This window comes from Gymnoscopelus microlampas (assembly GCF_963454915.1).
Source record: "Gymnoscopelus microlampas genome assembly, chromosome: 7".
Taxonomy (NCBI): domain Eukaryota; kingdom Metazoa; phylum Chordata; class Actinopteri; order Myctophiformes; family Myctophidae; genus Gymnoscopelus; species Gymnoscopelus microlampas.
In genome coordinates, this window is record NC_139944.1 from 33,533,186 (window position 1) to 33,553,715 (window position 20,530).

General features: G+C 41.6%; 2 protein-coding genes across 4 annotated transcripts; both read left to right on the plus strand.

Moving 5' to 3' along the window:
* The first annotated feature begins 286 nt into the window (after nucleotides 1-286).
* sh2d5 (SH2 domain containing 5) lies at nucleotides 287-7,959 on the plus strand. Of its 3 annotated transcripts, none has more exons than XM_084063560.1 (10): nucleotides 287-541; nucleotides 1,601-1,672; nucleotides 1,779-1,859; nucleotides 1,953-2,027; nucleotides 2,169-2,315; nucleotides 4,255-4,455; nucleotides 4,710-4,887; nucleotides 5,407-5,512; nucleotides 5,950-6,109; nucleotides 7,102-7,959. In XM_084063560.1, exons 2-10 carry the CDS (start codon nucleotides 1,619-1,621, stop codon nucleotides 7,312-7,314), a joined length of 1,215 nt encoding a protein of 404 aa, XP_083919686.1. In that variant the 5' UTR covers nucleotides 287-541; nucleotides 1,601-1,618; the 3' UTR covers nucleotides 7,315-7,959. The 3 variants fall into 3 exon arrangements, with proteins under 3 accessions (XP_083919686.1, XP_083919687.1, XP_083919688.1); XM_084063561.1 differs by having other exon boundaries at nucleotides 287-501; XM_084063562.1 differs by lacking the exon at nucleotides 2,169-2,315.
* Nucleotides 7,960-8,740: 781 nt separating this feature from the next.
* kif17 (kinesin family member 17) lies at nucleotides 8,741-20,076 on the plus strand. The gene is made up of 14 exons (XM_084062568.1): nucleotides 8,741-9,037; nucleotides 9,407-9,553; nucleotides 9,836-9,937; nucleotides 10,308-10,497; nucleotides 11,688-12,140; nucleotides 12,508-12,590; nucleotides 13,283-13,448; nucleotides 14,774-14,862; nucleotides 15,443-15,567; nucleotides 16,131-16,359; nucleotides 17,712-17,970; nucleotides 18,496-18,566; nucleotides 18,765-18,885; nucleotides 19,499-20,076. Exons 1-14 carry the CDS (start codon nucleotides 8,807-8,809, stop codon nucleotides 19,669-19,671), a joined length of 2,439 nt encoding a protein of 812 aa, XP_083918694.1. The 5' UTR covers nucleotides 8,741-8,806; the 3' UTR covers nucleotides 19,672-20,076.
* Nucleotides 20,077-20,530: the final 454 nt, after the last annotated feature.

A 20,530-nucleotide genomic window follows, 5' to 3' on the forward strand; every position in this document is an offset into this window, starting at 1 on the left:
CCCTAAAAAGGAAGAACTAATTGTGAGGCAGACAAAAGTCAAAAAGCACCTGACCCCTTGATGGAATAAGCTATGTTAAAGGTATTTTTACTTCAGGCTATGAGTAGGCCGATTTCTAAATGACAATTTGTGTGGGATTGGGATATGATGCGCGTCAGAGCGGTTGTCTTTGAGTTGCACAATGTCCAGGAATGTAGAGCTGGGGGGAAGCGCAGACGGGATGGGTGACTCAATGTATGATGTATCCTAGACTGGCTTCATTTGTTAGTTAGACTGGCTGTGGTGTGTAGGGAACTTTAAATCAAAGTCTTCACTCGCAATCACGTTCTGCGTTTTCCTTTTTTTCCACAGCAATACCCGCCCCTGCACACCTGGACCATACACATTATAGATCAGGTCTCACCGTGTGGGCGTCGCTTCTCTGGGCGCGTCAGCTTGGAGTTACTTGCAGAAATCAGAGTGTGGTCGTGGTGTCAGATTGTAAGGGAACGTGCGGCGGTGGTAAGGAGATTCGCTAACAAAGTTTTCTACCATTGATTGAGTAAGTTAAAATCAAACTGTTTGGATGAATGGCTGGTTTACTGGTGTAACCCGCGTGTGGCGACGACGTGTGTGTTTTTGTCCTTCCTCTGTTCGGGATCTATTACTAAGCAGCTGTTTTACTAAGCGGTAATTTAGTTTATTAGTCAGCTCAAGTCGGGACATTTACCAGGCCGATGTTGTCATGAGAAACCTACGTATGCTGCCTGTGATTCTACGCATGCACTTGGCCTTGGATCAAGACAATTAATGATGTATTCGATCGAGTTCTTGAGTTTTACGTTCGTATCTATGATAGTCTTGGGCTTCATCCCCCAATTGTCACTGGACATCCGCGCGGAAAGTCCGTACTTCTCCACATGTACAAATACAATCATATTAAGTGCTGACCGTGTAGCCCCGGGTGTCAACTCGACATTCGGAACCAGTTTGCACTGTATTAGCCCGTATTTCAATAGATATGTGCTTTAATCCCGTCTATGTTGGATTCTGTCGGAAGATCCCTATATTCCTCAATGGGCGGTAGTGACGGGGCGTATCCGATGAAAGCCGGTATTACACTCAATGTAAACAGGAAGTAAACTAGGGGGGGAATGACGTTCAGGCACAGACGGGATTAAAACGCATATCTATTGAAAAATACAGACTAATACATTGTACAAAGATTCCGAATGTCGAGGTAACATTTGGGGCAACCGGGTAAGCACCTTATATTTTGCATTTGACAATATTCAGAGAAATATGGGATTTACTGGTGAAGTCCAGTACGCTTTGAGGGGTGCAGTCCAAGACTATCGTAGATATGCAAATGTCAAAATCGATAAAAAAAAATACATCTGATAGTCTTGATTCAAGGCTACGCATGCACTATGCTGTAGGCCTACATTGGAAACAGTCGTTTGTTACAATAAAGTAAAATATGAAGGCTTACGAGGCTGGCAGCTGAAGAACTACAATTATAAATGCCAACGTCAGAAAAAGCCACAGGGCACAGGGGCAGCTTTGTTTGATCTTTATTTATGCACAGGTGTAGTCTTAACAAACATACCTTCTAATACAGGCAGCCTAAATAGGCACCATGGGTGAGGAGGCACCCATCAGCGAACATGGTACCGTCACACGATCAGCAGAGGTATGTTTTTCACCGCTACGATTTTTACTCGTATAAGCTTTTTATATATTTTTTGTTTTACTTTGGTGGGGTTCGATATTTTCTGTTTCTTGGATTTGTTGCACAGTATGTGGGCTCCTTCCCCGTGGATGACTGCTGTCTGGATGAGCAGATGGATCACCTGCACACTCACCTGAAGGCCCTCAGAGTAAGATGTAAACCTAGCCAACTTTAACATGCTATTATGTGATGATGACAGTTGTCATAATAAGTTGTATGGTAACAATTTGGTTGTAATCAGACATGCAAGAGACGGAGGCCTGTATCCCTGAAATTCTCAATCAAAGGAGTGAAAATGTATGATGAAGATGAGATGGTAAGTTACTGATATATTTATGTAGCCTATGTGTTATTCCTACAACAAAATCTAAATTATTCGTAGGCTTTAGTCAACAACAATCTGAACCTTATGCATCTCCGACTCCGTTTTCACATTCCTCCATCTGTTTTCACTCAGACCCTTCTCATGGCCCACGCTCTGCGTAGAGTGTCTCTGACCACTGCCCGTCCCTGCGCTGCCCAGTTTGCCTTCGTCTCCCACAACCCAGGCAGCCCTGATGCCCAGCTATACTGCCACCTCTTCAAGGCCAGGCATGCCAGAGCAGTAAGAACTCCACAACACACTCCCTTTGTCTCTGCTGTGCCCTTGGTTAGCTGTAATTATAATCATTCATGGGTTTAAGCCTTATGTCCCCCACTGTTTGAGTTTTAGTCTTCAACTTAAGTTTTGTTACAACATGAAAGATTCACCATTTGAATGTTTATGATGACACATGACACTTAACCTTCTTTATACAGTATTGCCCCTTTCAGTCAGTATTGCATTCAAACATAAAAATCATCCAATTACACAGACAAGGCATGTCAAGATCACATTTTTGTATGACCCCCCCCATGCAGTTTACAGATATGTGATCTTGCATATAAATTATTATTTTACATTAAAAATAATAAAGTACTGATAATATCACAAGTAGTGCATGGAATTTGTATTAAAATAAATGAAGCATAACTTGCCTCACTTGAGTAAAGCATAAAACAATAGGCCTACTCAGTCAATAGCTATGCATGCATTTTATTCCCCACTTTTGGGTCATGACCCACAGTCAACCAGTCAGTGTCCTACCCCAGAGGTTTTCAGTAAAGTTATTTGAAGCCGACGATAGACCAATTATTTGTTTACTAACATTGAGACTGGATGCACAGGTGATTGTTTCACGCAATCAATCTTGTGTGTTGGCTGTGAGGCGCGTCCTAGCGAGACCTGATAGAATGGGTTTCATTGCGCGCATACTGGTTGCACGCATACTGGTTCTTATCAGTGTGACGTCGTCTGTTAAGGGGTCTATAGATTGGACACTAAATGCGCCGCCATCTTTATTGTACTTCAGATCAAGACCATACTATTTGTTTACAGAGATATCATCATGATTTGTGTGCATGGGGACCTCATCTTAAACAAGCTCAGTGCTTAATGAGTCTTCCAGTTTAGTAGACCTTGTATTGTGAATTTGTACTTCCATGTACTTGTTGTTGTTCTCATGTCTTATCTAAATAAAGTACATCAATCAATCAGAGACCCAGCAATTCCCCCATGAGCAAGCAGTTGGTGACAGCAGCAAGGAAAACAAGGGAAATCATGTGAATTCCCCGGCAGTCTAAGCCTATAGTATCATAACTAATGGCTAGGCCAAGAAAAGCCTGAACTATAAACAGTCAAAAGGGGACGTTTAAGTCTACTCTTTAATGTCCCCCTCCCCGGACTGAAACTAGAAGATGATGCCACAAGAGAGGAGCCTGATAGTTGAAAGCTCTACCTCACACAGACTTGTGGAGATTTTGTGAACCAGAAGTGGGCCTGCATTCTGGGAGTGTGGAGGTCTATTGGGGTGATGGGATACACGATGGTGCGTGACCTTTTTAAGGGCTTTTAGGTCTTGACAAGGATTTTAAATTATTCTGGGTTTTATGGGGAGCTAGTGTAGAGAAGCTTATATGGGAGAAATATGTTCTCTTTTCCTAATTCTTTGTCCAATATCATACATAACTGACAGTTTCCATTAATGGCTTTATTATTTGATTTTACAGGAAGTCATTGAAACATGACCAAAGTTACCTGAGTAATTGAGTCAATGTTTGCTGAATATCAGTGTATGGTTGATAAGTCAGGCATTTTAATTTAGGTAGTAAATCAATCTTTGCTCCAGGGACTATTTTTGACTAAACTTGGAAACACAACTATAACACACAATGTGACCCAAATAATGAACACACAATGATTAAGTGTTTGATTACCTATCTCAAGCAAGTTCCCTGTCTCTGTAATTTGATATTCATACCATGCAGAAACAAATCTAATCCAGTGGCTTCCTCAAGAAATCAATAAAATAATCGCCAATGCACTGCAACACCAATAGAAGTGTTGCCTGAATGTTTATGTGAGCAGATTCATAGTTGATTGTTTATTTAGGCAGATTCATAGTGTTTTAGGAATACAATTCTTGAATAGTCTTTTATTCTTAGTTTTTTCCTTCCTCCTTCAGGCCCAGTTCCTGAACCTGCTGCTTTGCCGCTGTTTTCAACTCTCCTACCTGGAGAAACACCCAGAAGAGGCCATGCAGGAGTCTGTTGGCTCCCTGCCCAGTCGTACCCCCTCGCTCCTCAACCACGGCTTTCCTCTCAGTGTCAGCGCTCTGGTGTCCTTCAGAAGAGCCCCATTTAGAGGGTTACTACCAGGGATCAAGGTTGGGACCTGAAGGCCCATCTGTCATCTAGCTCTGTTGTCTGCTTTGAGGATCTAGGGTGGCACTACTGCTGTTATCAACTCAAACCCTGTATACGTCTTTGCATGTCATTTGTATGTCATTAGTGAAAATGGATATTCTACAAGTTCACAATGCGATGCATTGTGACACGTCGTGAGTTTGTAAATTGTGATCAATGCAAATCCAAAACTGCGTAGCATTTATTGTTATTTCATGTTTCTTCTCCTCCATAGAAAAAATCAAACAAGTCCTCTGATGAAGGAAGAGAAGAAGAATCCTTCACTTCCTCTCCCTCCCTAGTGCGCAAGAAAGCCATCCGCAATAAAGAAATACGCTCAGGGGCCTATCGCTCTTTCACTTTCACCCCCCTCAAACAGCGCAATGTTCAGGAGCGACTGAACTCGCCACAAGGTGGGCCAACTGTTCAAAGAGCGCTTTCAAGAGTGAAAGAGTTGATTAGGTAATGCAAAACCTCAATGTTATGTGATGGGCTCTCACTCTCACTGCCTGTTGTGGTGTTGGTTTGTAATAGTAATGTTAAGTGGATTGTCCTCACAAGGTGAAGGTAATAACTAAGGTTCTTGTCTCACACGGTACTGAAAGAATTGATAGCTAATAAAAGCAACTTTGCTTTGGATATTCTCTCTGTTGCACCTCATTTTATGTTCATCTTTGACATGTTTGAGCTTGAGTTTCATTTTTATGGGCTGTTTTCACCAACGTTTGCCTTTGTGTAGTATCTCATCCCTATGTTTTAACTGAGCATTCCATTCACTCTCTCCACTTAAAGGTGGAATTACATTGGATATAATCCAAAGCAAACAAACTTGCCAGAATATTTCCCCTGTGGCACTTCTTGGAATATGATCATCTGAATTCCCAAGAATTCACTGTATCTCATGAACTTTGTGTGTTTGTGTGTGTAAACAGGAAAGGAGGGGGCGGGGACACCAGTGCGGCAAGCCCACACTCCAAGCTTGGCCGAGACAGAAGAAGCACTTGCAGAGGCGGTCTGGTGTTGGACTGGTATCGCAACGTGAGTGGTGCACCTTTGTCGTGCCCATCTTAGTGGCACTCCATATTACTTCCAGGACGATTTATGTCAGTGGTTCTCAAGCATTTTCTTGGCAAAGACCCCAAATAGATGTATGTCATTCAATTTGCCTGCCCCTTTTGGAACCCAGTATACCTTTTTGTATTAGGGATGAGGTAAACTGGGTCCCTTGAAACTCAACAATGCATTCTCCCATTCAGCGCATGGTACCACTCTGTGGTCTTTAACAAATATAACGTTGCAGAGTGTTTGCAGAGAGATTTCAAGGATACTCATAACTGCAGTAGGGTCCAGCGTAAACTTGTAGTGATCGGCGTCGATCAGCGTTGCAATTAAACATGTTTAATCCATCCATATTTTAAAATGTAGTTTTGCTCACGCTCCGTGTGTGTCTATAAATCTTATGTCCTCTATTACAGTGATAGCAGCTCATCCCTGCTTGTGGATGATGTCTTGGGATCCTATCTGCTGTGTCCACATCCCAAAAAAAAAAGTTGTGGCTCTCTCACCATTCGCCTCCCCTCAGGCCTCGTCACCCACCTTGTAGAAAACACCCGCAAGGGAAAGTTCCTGCTAGAGGTAACTTCTTACAGCTGAGTGAATGTTGTAAATGATGTATTTACCAAACTTCACCTAGACTAGGATTATCAGATGAAGATTTGTAATGAAAATTGTAAGTCCATAAAATGTTGCTTTTTGTACTCGAGGCAAAATATTTTATACAGACTGGACTGTTTTCCCCATGACAGAAATCTAAAGTTCAATTTATTCATCCATGCATCTTTTTTACCGTAAAGCTGCATTTTACTATAGTATTTGATTTGATAGTCACAAGGCCTTTAAATAATATGGTTTCATTGAGACATACCGACCTGTACATTTATGGTTTATTTGCCTCCTTTCTAAAGCATGGTGTCAAAATCTGTCCCAATGCTCCCTATTTGCTTGTTCATACAGGTTTTTATCGTTCAACTAAATATTTGTATTTTATTTGTATCTGTATCCTGCAGTAGGTTACTGCTTAAATGCATGAGCCAGTCATTTGGCTCTCTAATATTTCAGTCGGTTCAGTTTACTCAGTCACTTGAAAAAATATCAGCAGGGTGATTTTACTGTTGAGCTTTCCGTCACAATGCCGACTACTCGGATTACAATTTGTGTTTGACTGTGTTTCGGCACTCTATTTAAATGCCCTGCCTCTGTGAGTAACAGACCAACCAACATGTCATTTAGAGATGATTGAAGTTTGTGTCAAACTGTTTTTCCTACTCTGAAATGCATTAGAACAAGAATAGCTTTTGAGTAGCTGTAGCTGAATACAGTACAATACATATTTAATGAGGATTGTTGAAGGTAAGGAAAGCCAAAAGTTCCATCGAGTCAAAAGTACCAATGGTGAAATATATTGCAGGCAATTCTGAATTGTTAATACTTTATTTTTATTCAGGTTGAGTAGATGGTAACTTTGGAGCAAAGTTTCATTGTTTAAGCATATTACACACAAGTACTTATTTTAACAAGAGTCCTCACAGTACTGTCTCTAATAGTCATTCACTTTATTCCTGTGCCAGAAATTCAAGACAGAATTCGGTTCAATAGCTGCCTTAATAGAACACTACACGGAATCGCAGGATGAGCTGGCATCTCCACTGAGCTGTGCCCGTGTCAACCATTGCTATGAGTGGGAGGAGAGCCCTGCCTCTGCCAGGCCACTGGCCCCAGGGTTACGCAAGAGCATGAGAAGAGGCAACACTAAACCCAACCAGAGAAAACAATGGGTTTAAAACCCTCAACATTACAATCAGTGTGTGTATACCCCTGGAAAATGCAACATAAGTGACTGACTATAATGATACTTATTATTTTGCACAAATATTTTCACTTTCTTTTAACCACTCCAACCCTCTATACTTTTTTTTTGTACTCTGTCCAATCTTTTTCGCCTTTACACCTAATATCTTAGCCAAAAATAGCTGATCTACAAGCTAGCAATGCATCACAACACTGTGCATTGTGAGCTTGTAGATCTGCTATTTTTGGCAAATGTTAGGGATGCTAGGGTTTGTGGTTAAATCATGTTATTTGGTTTGGGTTTGTTGTCTTTCCAAACTTTATGAAACACGATACATATTCTAATACTTGTACATGTTGGCTCTTAACATACCAGGGTTGTTTGCATCCAAAAGTATGCCTGTCTTAGTCCATTTTTTTTGTACCACTTTTTTCCCATCTTTTTAAATACAAACTTGTTTTATATTTCTAAATGTAAATCAGTTGTGGTAAACTTACTTGTATTGCAGAGACACAAAATTGCATTGCCATGAAAATGTATTCTGCATTGGCCTTTATTTCCCATCTGCCCAGTTGTTCTGGTGTTTTTGGTTATGCCAGTGTTTTTAAATAAAGGCCCATCTGCTTTGTGAAAATGTGCATTGCGCCTACAAAAGTGTGTGTGTGTGTGTGTGTGTGTGTGTGTGTGCGTGTGTGTGTGTGCGTGCGTGTGTGTGCGTGTGCGCGCGCGCGCGACAGCGAATGATATGAACAGCCTATAATAACTGCAGCCTCTAATTGCAGCCCGTGTTTAATTTGACTTGTGCCTTGTTTACTTGGCCCTTAATGTGTTGTCTTCTTCGAGCTGTCATTTTTTATTTTTCTAGAACGCGAATCGTTAATGAATGTTTACCGTTGCCGAGCAACCTCAGACGCGGTGGGAAAGCGAGTAATGGCTGCAGGGATCGGACGAGTGTGGGTTTGTTTCCCTCTGTCCGTTTCGGTCATGGTGTGTCACATAGTTGCTAGTAGCCTGTCCATTTATCCGCGATGTGTCATGCAGTGATCATTAGCCTTTCTAATTGGAATCCTTTGGAGTTGTGAATCTAATGAATTGTCACTAATGTGACTGACTGACTTATTAATCATAGCGTCGGTTAATCAACTGAAGCTGAGAAGACTCCTTCAGACTAACGGGAGAACAGGTTATAATGACGAATGTTTTAATTTAATTGACGATTCAAATTCCATTTGGTTGTATTACTACTTTGCATTAGAAATATTTGTAGCATATTAAAGCGTCATCTAATTTGATTATACAGACAAATGTTTGGCAAAAGTGTGGATCATGTGTTAAAAAAAAGCCAATGTATGGATCCAGTTCGCATATTAAGCTATAGGTAGAGAGGTAGCTGGTAAGCCTATTCAGCAGTTTTATCTTAATCCATCTGTTTTGGTACAAACCCCTGTTGGAGTGGACAACTGGACATAACTGGACATTGAAGGATGGGCTCAGAGTCAGTGAAGGTGGTGGTCAGATGCCGGCCAATGAATGATCGGGAGAAAGCTCTCAACTGTAAGATGGTGGTGACTGTGGACGTGTGCCACTGTCAGTGTTTCATTGAGAAACCTGGGGTCACGGATGAGCCCCCCAAGCAGTTCACCTTTGATGGGACCTACTTCATTGAGCAAACCACAGAGCAGATGTACAATGAGATCGCATATCCTCTGGTTGAGGTAGGATCGTTGACCACTGTTTTACCTTTTGATTGTCAGTAATGTATCTTAATACATTTTTATAGAGAGCTGGGCAGTATAACAATTAGTTCACAGGTCATTGGACACCTTTAGTTCACAATCTGAAACACAATACAGTGGCATGTTGCAAGGCACTATAGGCTAAACCATCTAGGTCTATGCCACATGTAACCTAGAGACTATCCCATTGCAAATTATCCAGACTTAATTATTTACCAATGGCCCTGTTATTCTTTAGCAAAGGTCAGCAGGCCCTAGGTCAGCAGGGTGGACTTCAATACAGTAGGTGAAATATCTGTAAAGTCTTATAATAAAAATGTCTTAAGAGACTGTTTTCTTTGCCCACAGGGTGTGACAGAGGGGTACAATGGAACCATTTTTGCCTATGGACAGACGGGGAGTGGTAAGTCTTTTACCATGCAGGGGGTGTCTGACCCTGTGGCCCAGAGAGGGATCATACCAAGGGGCTTTGAGCACATCTTTGAAAGTATACAGGTAGGTAAAAGGAAGGTAGACATGAAATGGGACACCTGGAATTCTGTTTTCAGTTTATGACCCCATGCAAGGAATAGTATTCTGGTGTGAACAGTGCCTTCCAACTGCTACTTGTAAAAATATGTTTAGTAGTTTAGTTGATCTAAGATCTAACATTCAAGTCTGTGTGTGTGTGTGTGTGTGTGTGTGTGTGTGTGTGTGTGTGTGTGTGTGTGTGTGTGTGTGTGTGTGTGTGTGTGTGTGTGTGTGTGTGTGTGTGTTTTCTTTCTTTTTGCAAGATAGTGTGCAGAGAATACAAAATTCCTGGTGAGGGCCTCCTACTTAGAGATTTACAATGAAGAGATCAGAGATCTTTTAGGAAGTGACACCAAACACAGATTGGAGGTAAGAATCCATTGCACAATCAAATGTCTCTTGATAAAACACTGGGATTATGAAACCTGTTACTTCTCAGACCACTGTTACCACGTAAACATAATGATGTGTTTCCTGCACAATAGTCATTACCTAGGTGACTTTAAGAGCAAACTAGTATTGTGAGTCCTTCAAGGTGAAGGTGTGTGTGTGTGTGTGTGTGTGTGTGTGTGTGTGTGTGTGTGTGTGTGTGTGTGTGTGTGTGTGTGTGTGTGTGTGTGTGTGTGTGTGTGTGTGTGTGTGTGTGTGTGTGTGTGTGCGTGCGTGCGTGCGTGCGTGCGTGCGTGCGTGCGTGCGTGCGTGCGTGCGTGCGCGCCTGTCTGTGGGTGATGAATGACAGCTCAAGGAGCACCCAGAGCACGGTGTGTATGTGCGAGACCTATCCATGCACACAGTACACAGTGTGGGGGCGTGTGAGCGAATCATGGAGCAAGGCTGGAAGAACCGGTCGGTGGGCTACACCCTGATGAACAAGGACTCCTCTCGTTCTCACTCCATCTTCACCATCCACCTAGAGATCTGCAACACTGGTACACACTCTCTCTCTCTCTCTCTATCTGTCCCCCACATATCTGCATAACTATTCTGTATCTGCAACACATACACCCTCTCCTCTCTAATATAACTGCACACTGTAACTACTCTAAGTACCTCATCTATCTTGTTTATACACACATTCCATAACCTCACAAACACAGTCAGTCTCACACACGCCCACATTCTCTGAGTCAGTTTCTTTGGCAGTTGCATGGAACCTGTCTTATCATCTGAAATTGTCACACAATACATCCAGTATTAATAAGCGGTAAAGATATTAGAGGGAAAATGTCAGTGTTTTTGCGTCTGTTTGCCACACTCTTTTATCTGTGTATTTTTCTTTTTTGCGCTTGTTTTTGTTTCAAATGCATTGCAATGAATGGACTTGCGGTCTCTGACAATCTGCCACTGATGGCCTGTTAACTACAACATATCTTTTTATTATAGATGCATCATAGATGCTATGTTCCCAAATCCCCATTGGGAGGAAACATAAATGGCAATTGCATTCAACTATCATGTAGCGAGTTGACAACATGCAAGCACAAACTTGTTTGTGTGCTTGTGTGGTATGTGTTATCTTTAGCTGCCTTTCTTTTAAGACAGTGGGTGTATGTTTATCCTCAATTGACAGACATTTACAGAGAGTGGTAGCTAAAATACAGGAAGAATGGTGCTGGTAAGCTTAACCACAAGAACCCTAGCATTCCATATGCAGGTATGTTAGAATCTTCAAGATTCAATACGTTTCATTTGTCATTGTCTTACATTCGCTGAGGCTGAAATTAGCCGATCTACAAGTGACGCATTGTGAGCATGTAGATGTAGACTGCCTATTATTTTGGCAAAGATATTTGGAGTAGAGAGAAAAGAGGAGAGGGCCCATTAGAGACCCCTGGGAGACTCCGGTCAACACAGTAAGGTTTAGGCGGTTAAACCAGAAAGGACCATGTAGCTGTAGATCTCTTAAACCCTATAGACTCTATAAACTGGACCTGAGTTGGCTCTGTGCTTGGAGCACTTCTTCCATCTACACAAATCTCTTCGTCAAACATAGCCGATCTACAAGCTCACAGCACATTGTGACGCGTTGTGAGCTTATAGATCGGCTATATTTGGCTAATGTTCCCCCCAGAATATGGCAGCTGGGGTGGTTAAAAAAACATTTTCTATCCACCCTTAGATGCTGAAGGCGAGAACCACCTACGAGCTGGTAAACTCAACCTGGTGGACCTGGCTGGCAGCGAACGCCAGTCCAAAACCGGTGCTACAGGAGAGCGTCTCCGCGAGGCCACCAAGATCAACTTGTCCCTCTCGGCCCTTGGCAACGTCATCTCAGCCCTTGTGGACGGACGCTCCAAGTACATCCCCTACCGCGACTCCAAGCTCACCAGGCTGCTGCAGGACTCCCTCGGGGGGAACACGCGCACACTGATGGTGGCCTGTCTGTCACCGGCCGACAACAACTACGAGGAGAGCCTGAGCACACTGCGCTACGCCAACCGGGCCAAGAGCATCCAGAACAGACCCCGCATCAATGAGGACCCCAAGGACGCCCTGCTCCGAGAGTACCAGGAGGAGATCAAGCAGTTGCGCGCCCTCGTCTCTGGCCAGCTAGGCACCACTGACCTGTCGGGTGAGTGTCATGTCAATGTCATTCACCATGTTCACATGATCGGTGGTCATTTTGCTCATATTTCATACTCGGGGACCCCCAATGTTGTTTTTAAAGTCAAACTGTGTTAATAGTCTTGTTGGTGTTAGATCTGCGATTCCCAGAATTCAGCGTCCTAGCGTCAAGGTTATTTTGGAAACAGTTACGTTTTCAGAAACCGTGTGTATTGAAATGCATACATGTTAAATAAATACTTTACCTGTACATTCCAAGGCCTGAGCCATTTTGGTGCGAGCGTCAGACACTCACTATTGTGATTTGTTTTAGATCATGTAGTCTTGTCAAACCAACTAATCTTATCTTTTTCTACCATGTATTCTGTTTGTAGCTCTGCTGGCCCGTCAGATGTCTGAAGTTTCCTCAGTGCCTCGGGCGAGCTACACAGAGGAAGAAAAGGAGACGATTAAAGAGGTATTCACTGGCCTTTCCTAAACCAGTAACTCGCCTAATTTTATGACATACAGCGTACACATATAGGAACCTCATTATTTATAATGGTGTCGAAATTAATCCCAATCACCATTCAGGTGATGGTATTTATTTTCTTTCTTTCGACCTTTTGGTCTGCTACAGCAACTAATTTAGCATGGTCATTATCTGGGCATCCTAAACTACGGTGACCAAGACGTCCGGTTTAGCCGGGATTGTCCCGTGCCCTGACAAATATCTCTAAAACACTAGAATGTCCCGGTTGTCAACATTCACTACCGCATTGTCCTGGTTTTCATTACAATTAAAATAATAATACTGGTTTTGAGTGCTCTTTACGTATGTTTATCATGTTCTGTTCTGTTGAAAAGTGAGTTCAGTGTGCTAAAATAATTGTCCACTATCCTGATGAAAACAACAGGTGAAAATAAAAATAAACGTTCAAAGAAATTGTCAAAAGTCGCAAAAATAGTCGATGTACAAGCTCACAAACAGGGTTTAAGTGATTAAGGGTTTGGGTTTTTGAAAATTTGGTCACCCTATCCTAATCTATTTGGAAAATGTAGTTGGCTGGTAACATATAGAAATGGCTGGTGAATTTATCCACTGGGCCTATGGTCATAGAAGTTCATTTCCTGTGCTATTTGATGTCTTTATTGAACTCCCTCTTCCAGGCATATGAGGAGAAGCTGGCCAAACTGCAGGCAGAGTACAATGCAGAACAGGAATCCAAGGCAAAGCTTCAGGAAGACATCGCTGCCATCAGATGTTCATATGAGATCAAGCTGTCTGATCTGGAGAAGGCCTCAGCCAGCAGAGGGAGCTCTGCCTCCACTAATGGTATTAGACACACATGCCATAAGCCCTGTCTCAGGATAACACACCATAACATCATATATTGTCTCTGTCGGGCAGAAACCTTGTATCTCCATAATTCAACTTTTAAAGCTTTTGTAAATGAATGCCCTACTTGGTCGTGCAAGAGTATCACACAAAAGTATGAAAAATAGCCAACCTACAAGCCCGCAATGCGTCGTCATCATAGATGGGGAATCCAAGCTAATAGAAACCTAATAGAAAGCCTGCAGCTTTCTATTCCTGGAAAGCATGCTATAATGGAAGCTATTGTTCTCGTGTTAATGTAAAAGGAAAAAAATGAAATCTTGAAAAGACCCGCCTAACGATGATGTCACTCGTAGGCAGGTTTCTGAACGTGTCCACAGCCCTCCTATGAGACACGGACATAGTTGATTTCTTTTTTTTATTACCATTTTATCATGAGCATTAGTGAGGACCAATTATATGAAGAGTTGGGTAGGTGAAGTCGTCCTTTAAGTCTGAACCAATGAAATGTATTAGTATTGTGGAATACTGCTAGTTCTTTCCATTTCCTGAAAATTTACCATTTTGGCACCTGACAGCGGCGATATGCTAAAATGATGAATGCGTTTGAACTGTAACCTTCATCCCTGGCAGTATAAGTTCCATGCTTTATTAATAGATCTACAGCAGACCACTGATCATGTTATTGAGACACTCAGATCAAGAACCACATGTCTGTTTTCAATTGAGCAGCCAATTTAGTTGCACTTATAAAGCCATTTGAAGGCATCTGGAGCAAGAGATTATAGTTTATTAGTTTATAACAGTGAGAGATATAAAAACGTCAGGAAAGGGTACACCGCACTTGCTTCTTCATCATTATCAATGTCCTTACATGGAGGTGTTGATGAGGTGTTTTATTTAGTTTAGGGGTCTTCAACGTTTTTGTATGGCCTAGGACCCCTTTGCTGAGAAAGACAAAGCAGCACTATATTGTCTTTTTGTTTTTTTTTAAGTATTTTACAGGTTTCCTCCAAGTGATGCTGCAGCTTTGATCGCTTCATAGATTTGTTTGATAGCACTATCATCAGTGTTATGTAAATTAGGCCTACATGTTTTTTTTGGTTTGTTTGTTTGTTTACCAATTATCTTTGCTAATACAATTTTGCATTCATGTTAATTCGTTTTTTTATAGACATTTACATTTCTGGAAAAAAATCTAAACAAAGCAAAAACATTCCCATCACATAAAAATGTGGCATCCTCCTGTTATAACTCTTTGGAGCCGTGGACCTCCTGTTAAAGACCCATGATTTATGTGATGTCTTGCTTCCTGATGTCAGGGGGCTCCAGTCATATCCATGAGGAAGACCCTTCCCACACCACTGATGCTACATGCCAAAGCCCTGCTGAAGAGCTGCTCCAGGCCAAGGTAATACACCTGATACTGTACATACATTATCATCACCATGTCACTTGCCATTGCCAAAAATAACAGATTTTCAAGTGGAAAATGTGATGTAAAAAGTTGTTATTATTATAACTGCCTAACAATGACCTGCTAACCCCCACCGCTGTCGTGCATTAAAAAAAAATACAATTTATAATTGTAATGCATTTGATTTGGCCTCACCATACACTTTAATTGTAATAGATTTTATTGGTTTATATTTGTCCTTCAGTTTCCTTCAAGTTGTTTGTTGGCATCATTAACATTCCGTATCAAAACCAAGACACATAGCAGAATGCTAACAAGCCACTTTAAGGAAACCACAAGTGTCAATTTAGCAGACACTCTAATATGCAGGTTAGAAGCAGTGTCATGAGCTGAAACTGGAGGAGGAATGCAACATGTTAGTCTAGTTCAGTGGTTCTTGAAGTGGGGTTGAGAGGGGGTTACAGATGGAACCAAATGGACCATTTGTACACTCTCAGAGTTATGGGGGTCATTGAAATTAAAACGTTTGAGAGCCACCACTGGTCTAGTTGGTTCAAATGTCCTCCTCCTGTAGGGCAGTGAGACCCTTGCAACGCGCCCAACGGTCAGTGTCCAGAGACAGCCAGAGGGAGAGGGACACGGGGACTCATCTTTCATCACCACACCAGCACCGCTGGACCAAAAACATGTCCTACAGAGGTATTTATGATGACCAACATTTACATGCACACAGATATCCACAATCAATCTTTAATGAAAACGTGCAAGGTGAGACAATTTCCCAAATTGCCTAATACAGGGATTACCATGCTTTCCCATGCCAAGGACTGCCAAATAGCCATAGCCTCTGGCTGTGGGCCCCCTATTGCAAAACCGCTTTAAAGAAATGTGCTGATCTACAAGCTCACAATGCGTCACAATGTAACACGTTGTGAGCTTGTCGATAGACTATTTTTGCTATTTTCAAAAACACAATAATATTCTGAATGAATTTAATTTGAATTATTTAAATTTCAAATATATAATATTTGTATAATGATCTTTATATTGTTTTCATATTCCCTCTCCTTCCCAATTGCCCCTCCTGGTACCCCCTGGTTGCTGTGGCCACCATTTTGAAACCCACTGGCCTAACAGTTTGGAGTTCTTGTTTATTTGACCTGCATTCCATTCCAGCCTAAAGCTTCCTCATGAGACAACCCCTTTTTTCCCCACACGTTTATTCTGCAAGAGTTTTGTTTTCCTCTCCATCTCCTCCCCAGGCTGCAGCAGCTGGAGAAGGAGGTGGTCGGAGGCGAGCAGGCCAGGAACAAGGAGCTTCAGCTGAGAAATCAACAGAGGAAGACCCTGGCCGACCAGAGGAAGATGCATCTCATCCAGGCCTTGACAGTGGACAGTGAGGAGAGCGACAACGTGCTCCTCAATGTCTATGACTCCATCCAGGAGGAGGTCCACGCCAAAAACCAGATGCTTGGCAAGATCCAAGGAAAGGTGAGTGAACGGTAAAGTACATTAACCCATTAAGACCTGAGGCCGGCTATACAAATGTCTTCTAAAACTCCTAACAGTTTTCTGAAAAACGTATGCTTCCTTGTCAGTGGTTCTCAAACGTTTTCTTGTCAATGTGGCCGCCGACCCCCATCTCAAAATATCTAGTTCCAGGGATTTGAGTTCAAAATGGTCACTTAAAATGTTGATTTTAAGTGTTTTTTCTACAAGCTCATAGCGCGTCACTTCCTGCAGCGCTATGAGCTTGTATATCTGCTATTTTTGAATAGCCAACCAATGTGTTTATTATAACACTGGTAGCCGTGGTAATATAATTATATTACAGCTGAGGGGGTTGTCTTCCCTTTGGCAAAGCCAGCTGTGATATGGCAGGTGAATTATTGCTTAACTAATCTAGCAGAACAATATTTGGTTGGAAACTTGACCAAACTGAGTTATCACAAAAATGTACTTAAAGGGGAATATGTATGTAATGTATGTATTGGTACAATTAAAGTTAGTTAAAGCCTAGTTTGTCCAAACTACAAAAAAAGATTACAGAGCATCTATTGTCCAGTCTAGTGTGCTTTATTGACATTGCCAACCAGTAGGTGTCCTTCCTGACACCTGGGTCGACCACCTCCAACCACTGCAGTGCGAGATAACATACTTTACCCTACAGATAGGTTACAATAACATTGTATTCATTAAAATATGTCCCAGCTTGTAGCTTTAAACTCTTAACACTCTTAATCAAGTCTTTCACAATATTAGATGTCCATGTGCTCTCCAGCTGTGTTCTTCATATACAGTCTAAATATCATGAACTGACATAGGAAGTCTTGGAATGGACAGTGCCGAATCTCTTTGCGTTTTGCCCTTGTTGTCAACACAAAAGTCTTTTACTATGTGACTTTTATTTTGACACCATATGAAACCAGCATTAGGCCCGTCACAATTATTACATAATCGTCTAATTGCAATTATTCTATGTAATCTCAATTATTTTTTGCATAATCGTCATAATCAATTCCATGTTTAAAAAATATTTTTTTTAAAAGGTCAAAAATAGTGGAAATAGCAGATCTATAAGCTTGTGTCGCATCGCTATTTCCACTATTAATGTTTTTTTAAAGTAATTAATTAGTTTGTCATATCTACCCTGTGCAACTTTTGTTTACGAAAGCTAAAAAACAAACAGAAATGTAATTTTTATTCATAATATTCCATTAATTTTCAACGACAGAAACACAATTTAATCGTTAATCGCAATTATTTGAGTGATAATTAATCGTCAACTTAAATTTGTAATCGTGGCAGCCCTAACCAGCATCAAACTCAATCTCAAATGACAGCTGAAAGGGGCCAAGCTGGAGATCCGTGACCTGCAGGCTGAGTTCGAGGAAGAGAGGAACGACTACCTTGCGACCATTCGCCGGCTGGAGAAGGAAGGCCAGCTGCTGCAGGGCCTGCTGGAACGCATGGTGCCCCTTGTGCGCCGCGACTGCAACTACAGCAACCTGGACCGGCTGAGGAAGGAGGCCTCCTGGGACGAGGACGGTGCCGCCTGGAGGCTGCCTGACGTGGTGGTGCAGAAAACCTCACTCCCCTCAGGTGTGGCATTTCAGAAGGAGATGAATTATTCTGAATGGGAGGTTACCTTTCCCCCAAGCTCTGTTGTGATGCAAAATAAATCTAAATGTAAATGTCATGTCGTCGCTGTCGGGCAGAAAGTCCAAAAAACGTTACTTTTACAGTCTGTAATAGTCCAACAAAGTTTGGTTTGCAGCCCGCTTTAAGGAAATTGAAAACAGTACCTGTGCAATAACAAAAGATCCAGTACGGTTTTTATTTGGCCACAAGCTCTTTTAATATTTTTCATTGGTTCATTACTTATCAACACACTTAACCACTTTCACCCCCCCCCCCCCCCCCCAAAAAAAGTAAATAATTGCTGATTGCGTTGTGAGCTTGTAGATCGGCTGTTTTTACTACTTTTGTGTGACTCTGTATAGTACGACAAAGTAGGGCATAGATTTACAAGGAGTTACAAGGTTTCTGCCCGGCTTCAACGATGTGTGGATTTAAGATCCTGTTTTTGTCGTTTACACTTTCACTTTCTGTCTGTTTCTGTGTTAGCCGTGGCCTCCATGACTCCTAGACTTCCAGCACGTGGAGGGTCAGGTGTTGAAACTGGAGAGTTTAACATGGTCTGTGTGTGTGTGTGTATACCTTATCCATGTACCAATCCAACACTCACACTCAAAGTACTTAAATACAAATTATTTTGGCGGCAATATTTCTCTTAATTCATTCTCAGCGGGGTTTCCTACTCACGAGGATGACATTGAGAAAAATGGACCCTGTGTGAATATGGTCAATGGATCCTTCATATCTCTATTTGTCAGGTGGAGGAGGACAGATACAAGGAGATGTTGGACCGAAGCAACAGTGAAAATATCGCTAGCAACTACTTCAAGTCAAAGAGAGCCAGTCAACTTCTGGGTGGTGAAATATCCAAGGGCCTCGGTAGGACCACTTTCAACTGACTGTTGATTGAACCACTTAACCAAAAATAACCACACAAATTAAAAAGAAGAATACAAAAAAAAGAAATCACATTTTGAAAGTAATCAAAATTTTCAGGGGTCCTTAACTCATTCAGCCCCCAGCTTATTTGTGGAATTTTGTCTCCGAGTGCCACAGCCAAAATTCATTGTAAAAAAAAAGTGCTTAGGAGCCGAGATACAGCCTTTTTCAGTAAGAAGTTAAACAAAGAGTGAATGGAGCAGTAAATCTTCAAATCATCATATCTTGGGTTCTGAACACCTTTTTCAAAAAAAAAATACTTTTTTTCTTTTTCTTTTTTTTTATTGGACGTTTTAGACGTCCAGTGGCACTCGGGGCTTATATTATAGCGGACGTTTTAGACGTCCAGTGGCACTGAATGAGTTAAGGGGGTTCCAGAGTTGTGAACCAAATGGACTCAGTAACTCTTATTAGTTATGGGAGTCCGTGGACTAATAAACTACTGTAATTAAGCTGTGACAACAATCACAACCGTGATGAGATGGTTGACATTTCCACATTTTCACATTCTGGTGTTGGTGCTGTCCCCACTGACAGAGCTCTTCTTCTGCAGGGGTCCACTCTCCTCCCCCGGTGAACGGAACGGCCCACCCGACCACCAGTAGCTCCAACATCAACCCCTCTGTCAGCACAGAGTCCGTCCTGCCACGCCCCTTCCGGCTGGAGTCGCTGGATGTCCCCACATCCAACGGTAAGGTGAAGCGGAAGAAAAGCAAATGGCCCTGAGGTCTGAGGCTCTTCTCATGTTCTACCTGCCCTCCTACCTGCCACTTTATCTTATTTTCTGACCATCAGATGTATGTATATTGTATATTCAGCCTACATGGTGTGATTGATACTGTTAGTTTTTTTTTTATAACCACTGCACACCAGCAGTATGATACTGTATATAGGCACTGTATGTGAATATGTGTGTGGTTTTGAGTAAACTTTGAATGTCACTTTTTTAATATGATGCTACCTATGTTACTAATAATGGCTAATTTATACTTTATCTGCATCCAAAAATAACAGATTTTCGACTAAAAGCATGCTTTTAGTTGTTGTTGAAAATCTGTTCTTTTTTACCAAAGTTCAAAAGTTTTCATATAATGTATGACTCTACGACTCTATGAGTCTAAAACATGTCTGCTGCTAAGGTACTGCAGGTATTTGTATATGTTACTGATGTACTAAAATGGTTAAATAAACATATATGCTCCCAAATAATTATTTCTCTTATTAATTTGGAGGAAAATACCATAACCTGAATTATATTAGGCCTGTCTGTAAAATATGATCTGAAAACACTTAAATTAATGTACCATACCATAAAAAAATCTAGTGAGAGGAGGAAAAAAAAGTATTATCCCGTACCAACTTATTGTAGTTTCACTTTATCAATTATTTTGTAAGAGAGATTCCGCAGGTATGACTTTTTTGAGAATAATACATATTTTATTTGTCAAACTTCCCTCATGATACAACATTTAAGCAGCTTTTCGTTAGGCTCATGAGTAGTGCCTCGTCAGCATGGAATGAAATAAGATCTGAGCAGCCAACATGTCAGACCAGCTTTTAGTGCCGTATCAGAGATGACTCGTCT

Bases quoted from the DNA above. Each gene is read 5' to 3' on its own strand.
- kif17 (XM_084062568.1), top strand. From the start codon at position 8,807: ATGGGCTCAGAGTCAGTGAAGGTGGTGGTCAGATGCCGGCCAATGAAT. The intron at 13,449-14,773 runs GTATTAGACACA...TCCTGATGTCAG, and splicing joins GAGCTCTGCCTCCACTAATG to GGGGCTCCAGTCATATCCAT. The intron at 14,863-15,442 runs GTAATACACCTG...CTCCTCCTGTAG, and splicing joins AAGAGCTGCTCCAGGCCAAG to GGCAGTGAGACCCTTGCAAC.
- sh2d5 (XM_084063560.1), top strand. From the start codon at position 1,619: ATGGGTGAGGAGGCACCCATCAGCGAACATGGTACCGTCACACGATCA. The intron at 1,673-1,778 runs GTATGTTTTTCA...TTTGTTGCACAG, and splicing joins CCGTCACACGATCAGCAGAG to TATGTGGGCTCCTTCCCCGT. The intron at 1,860-1,952 runs GTAAGATGTAAA...GGTTGTAATCAG, and splicing joins CTCACCTGAAGGCCCTCAGA to ACATGCAAGAGACGGAGGCC.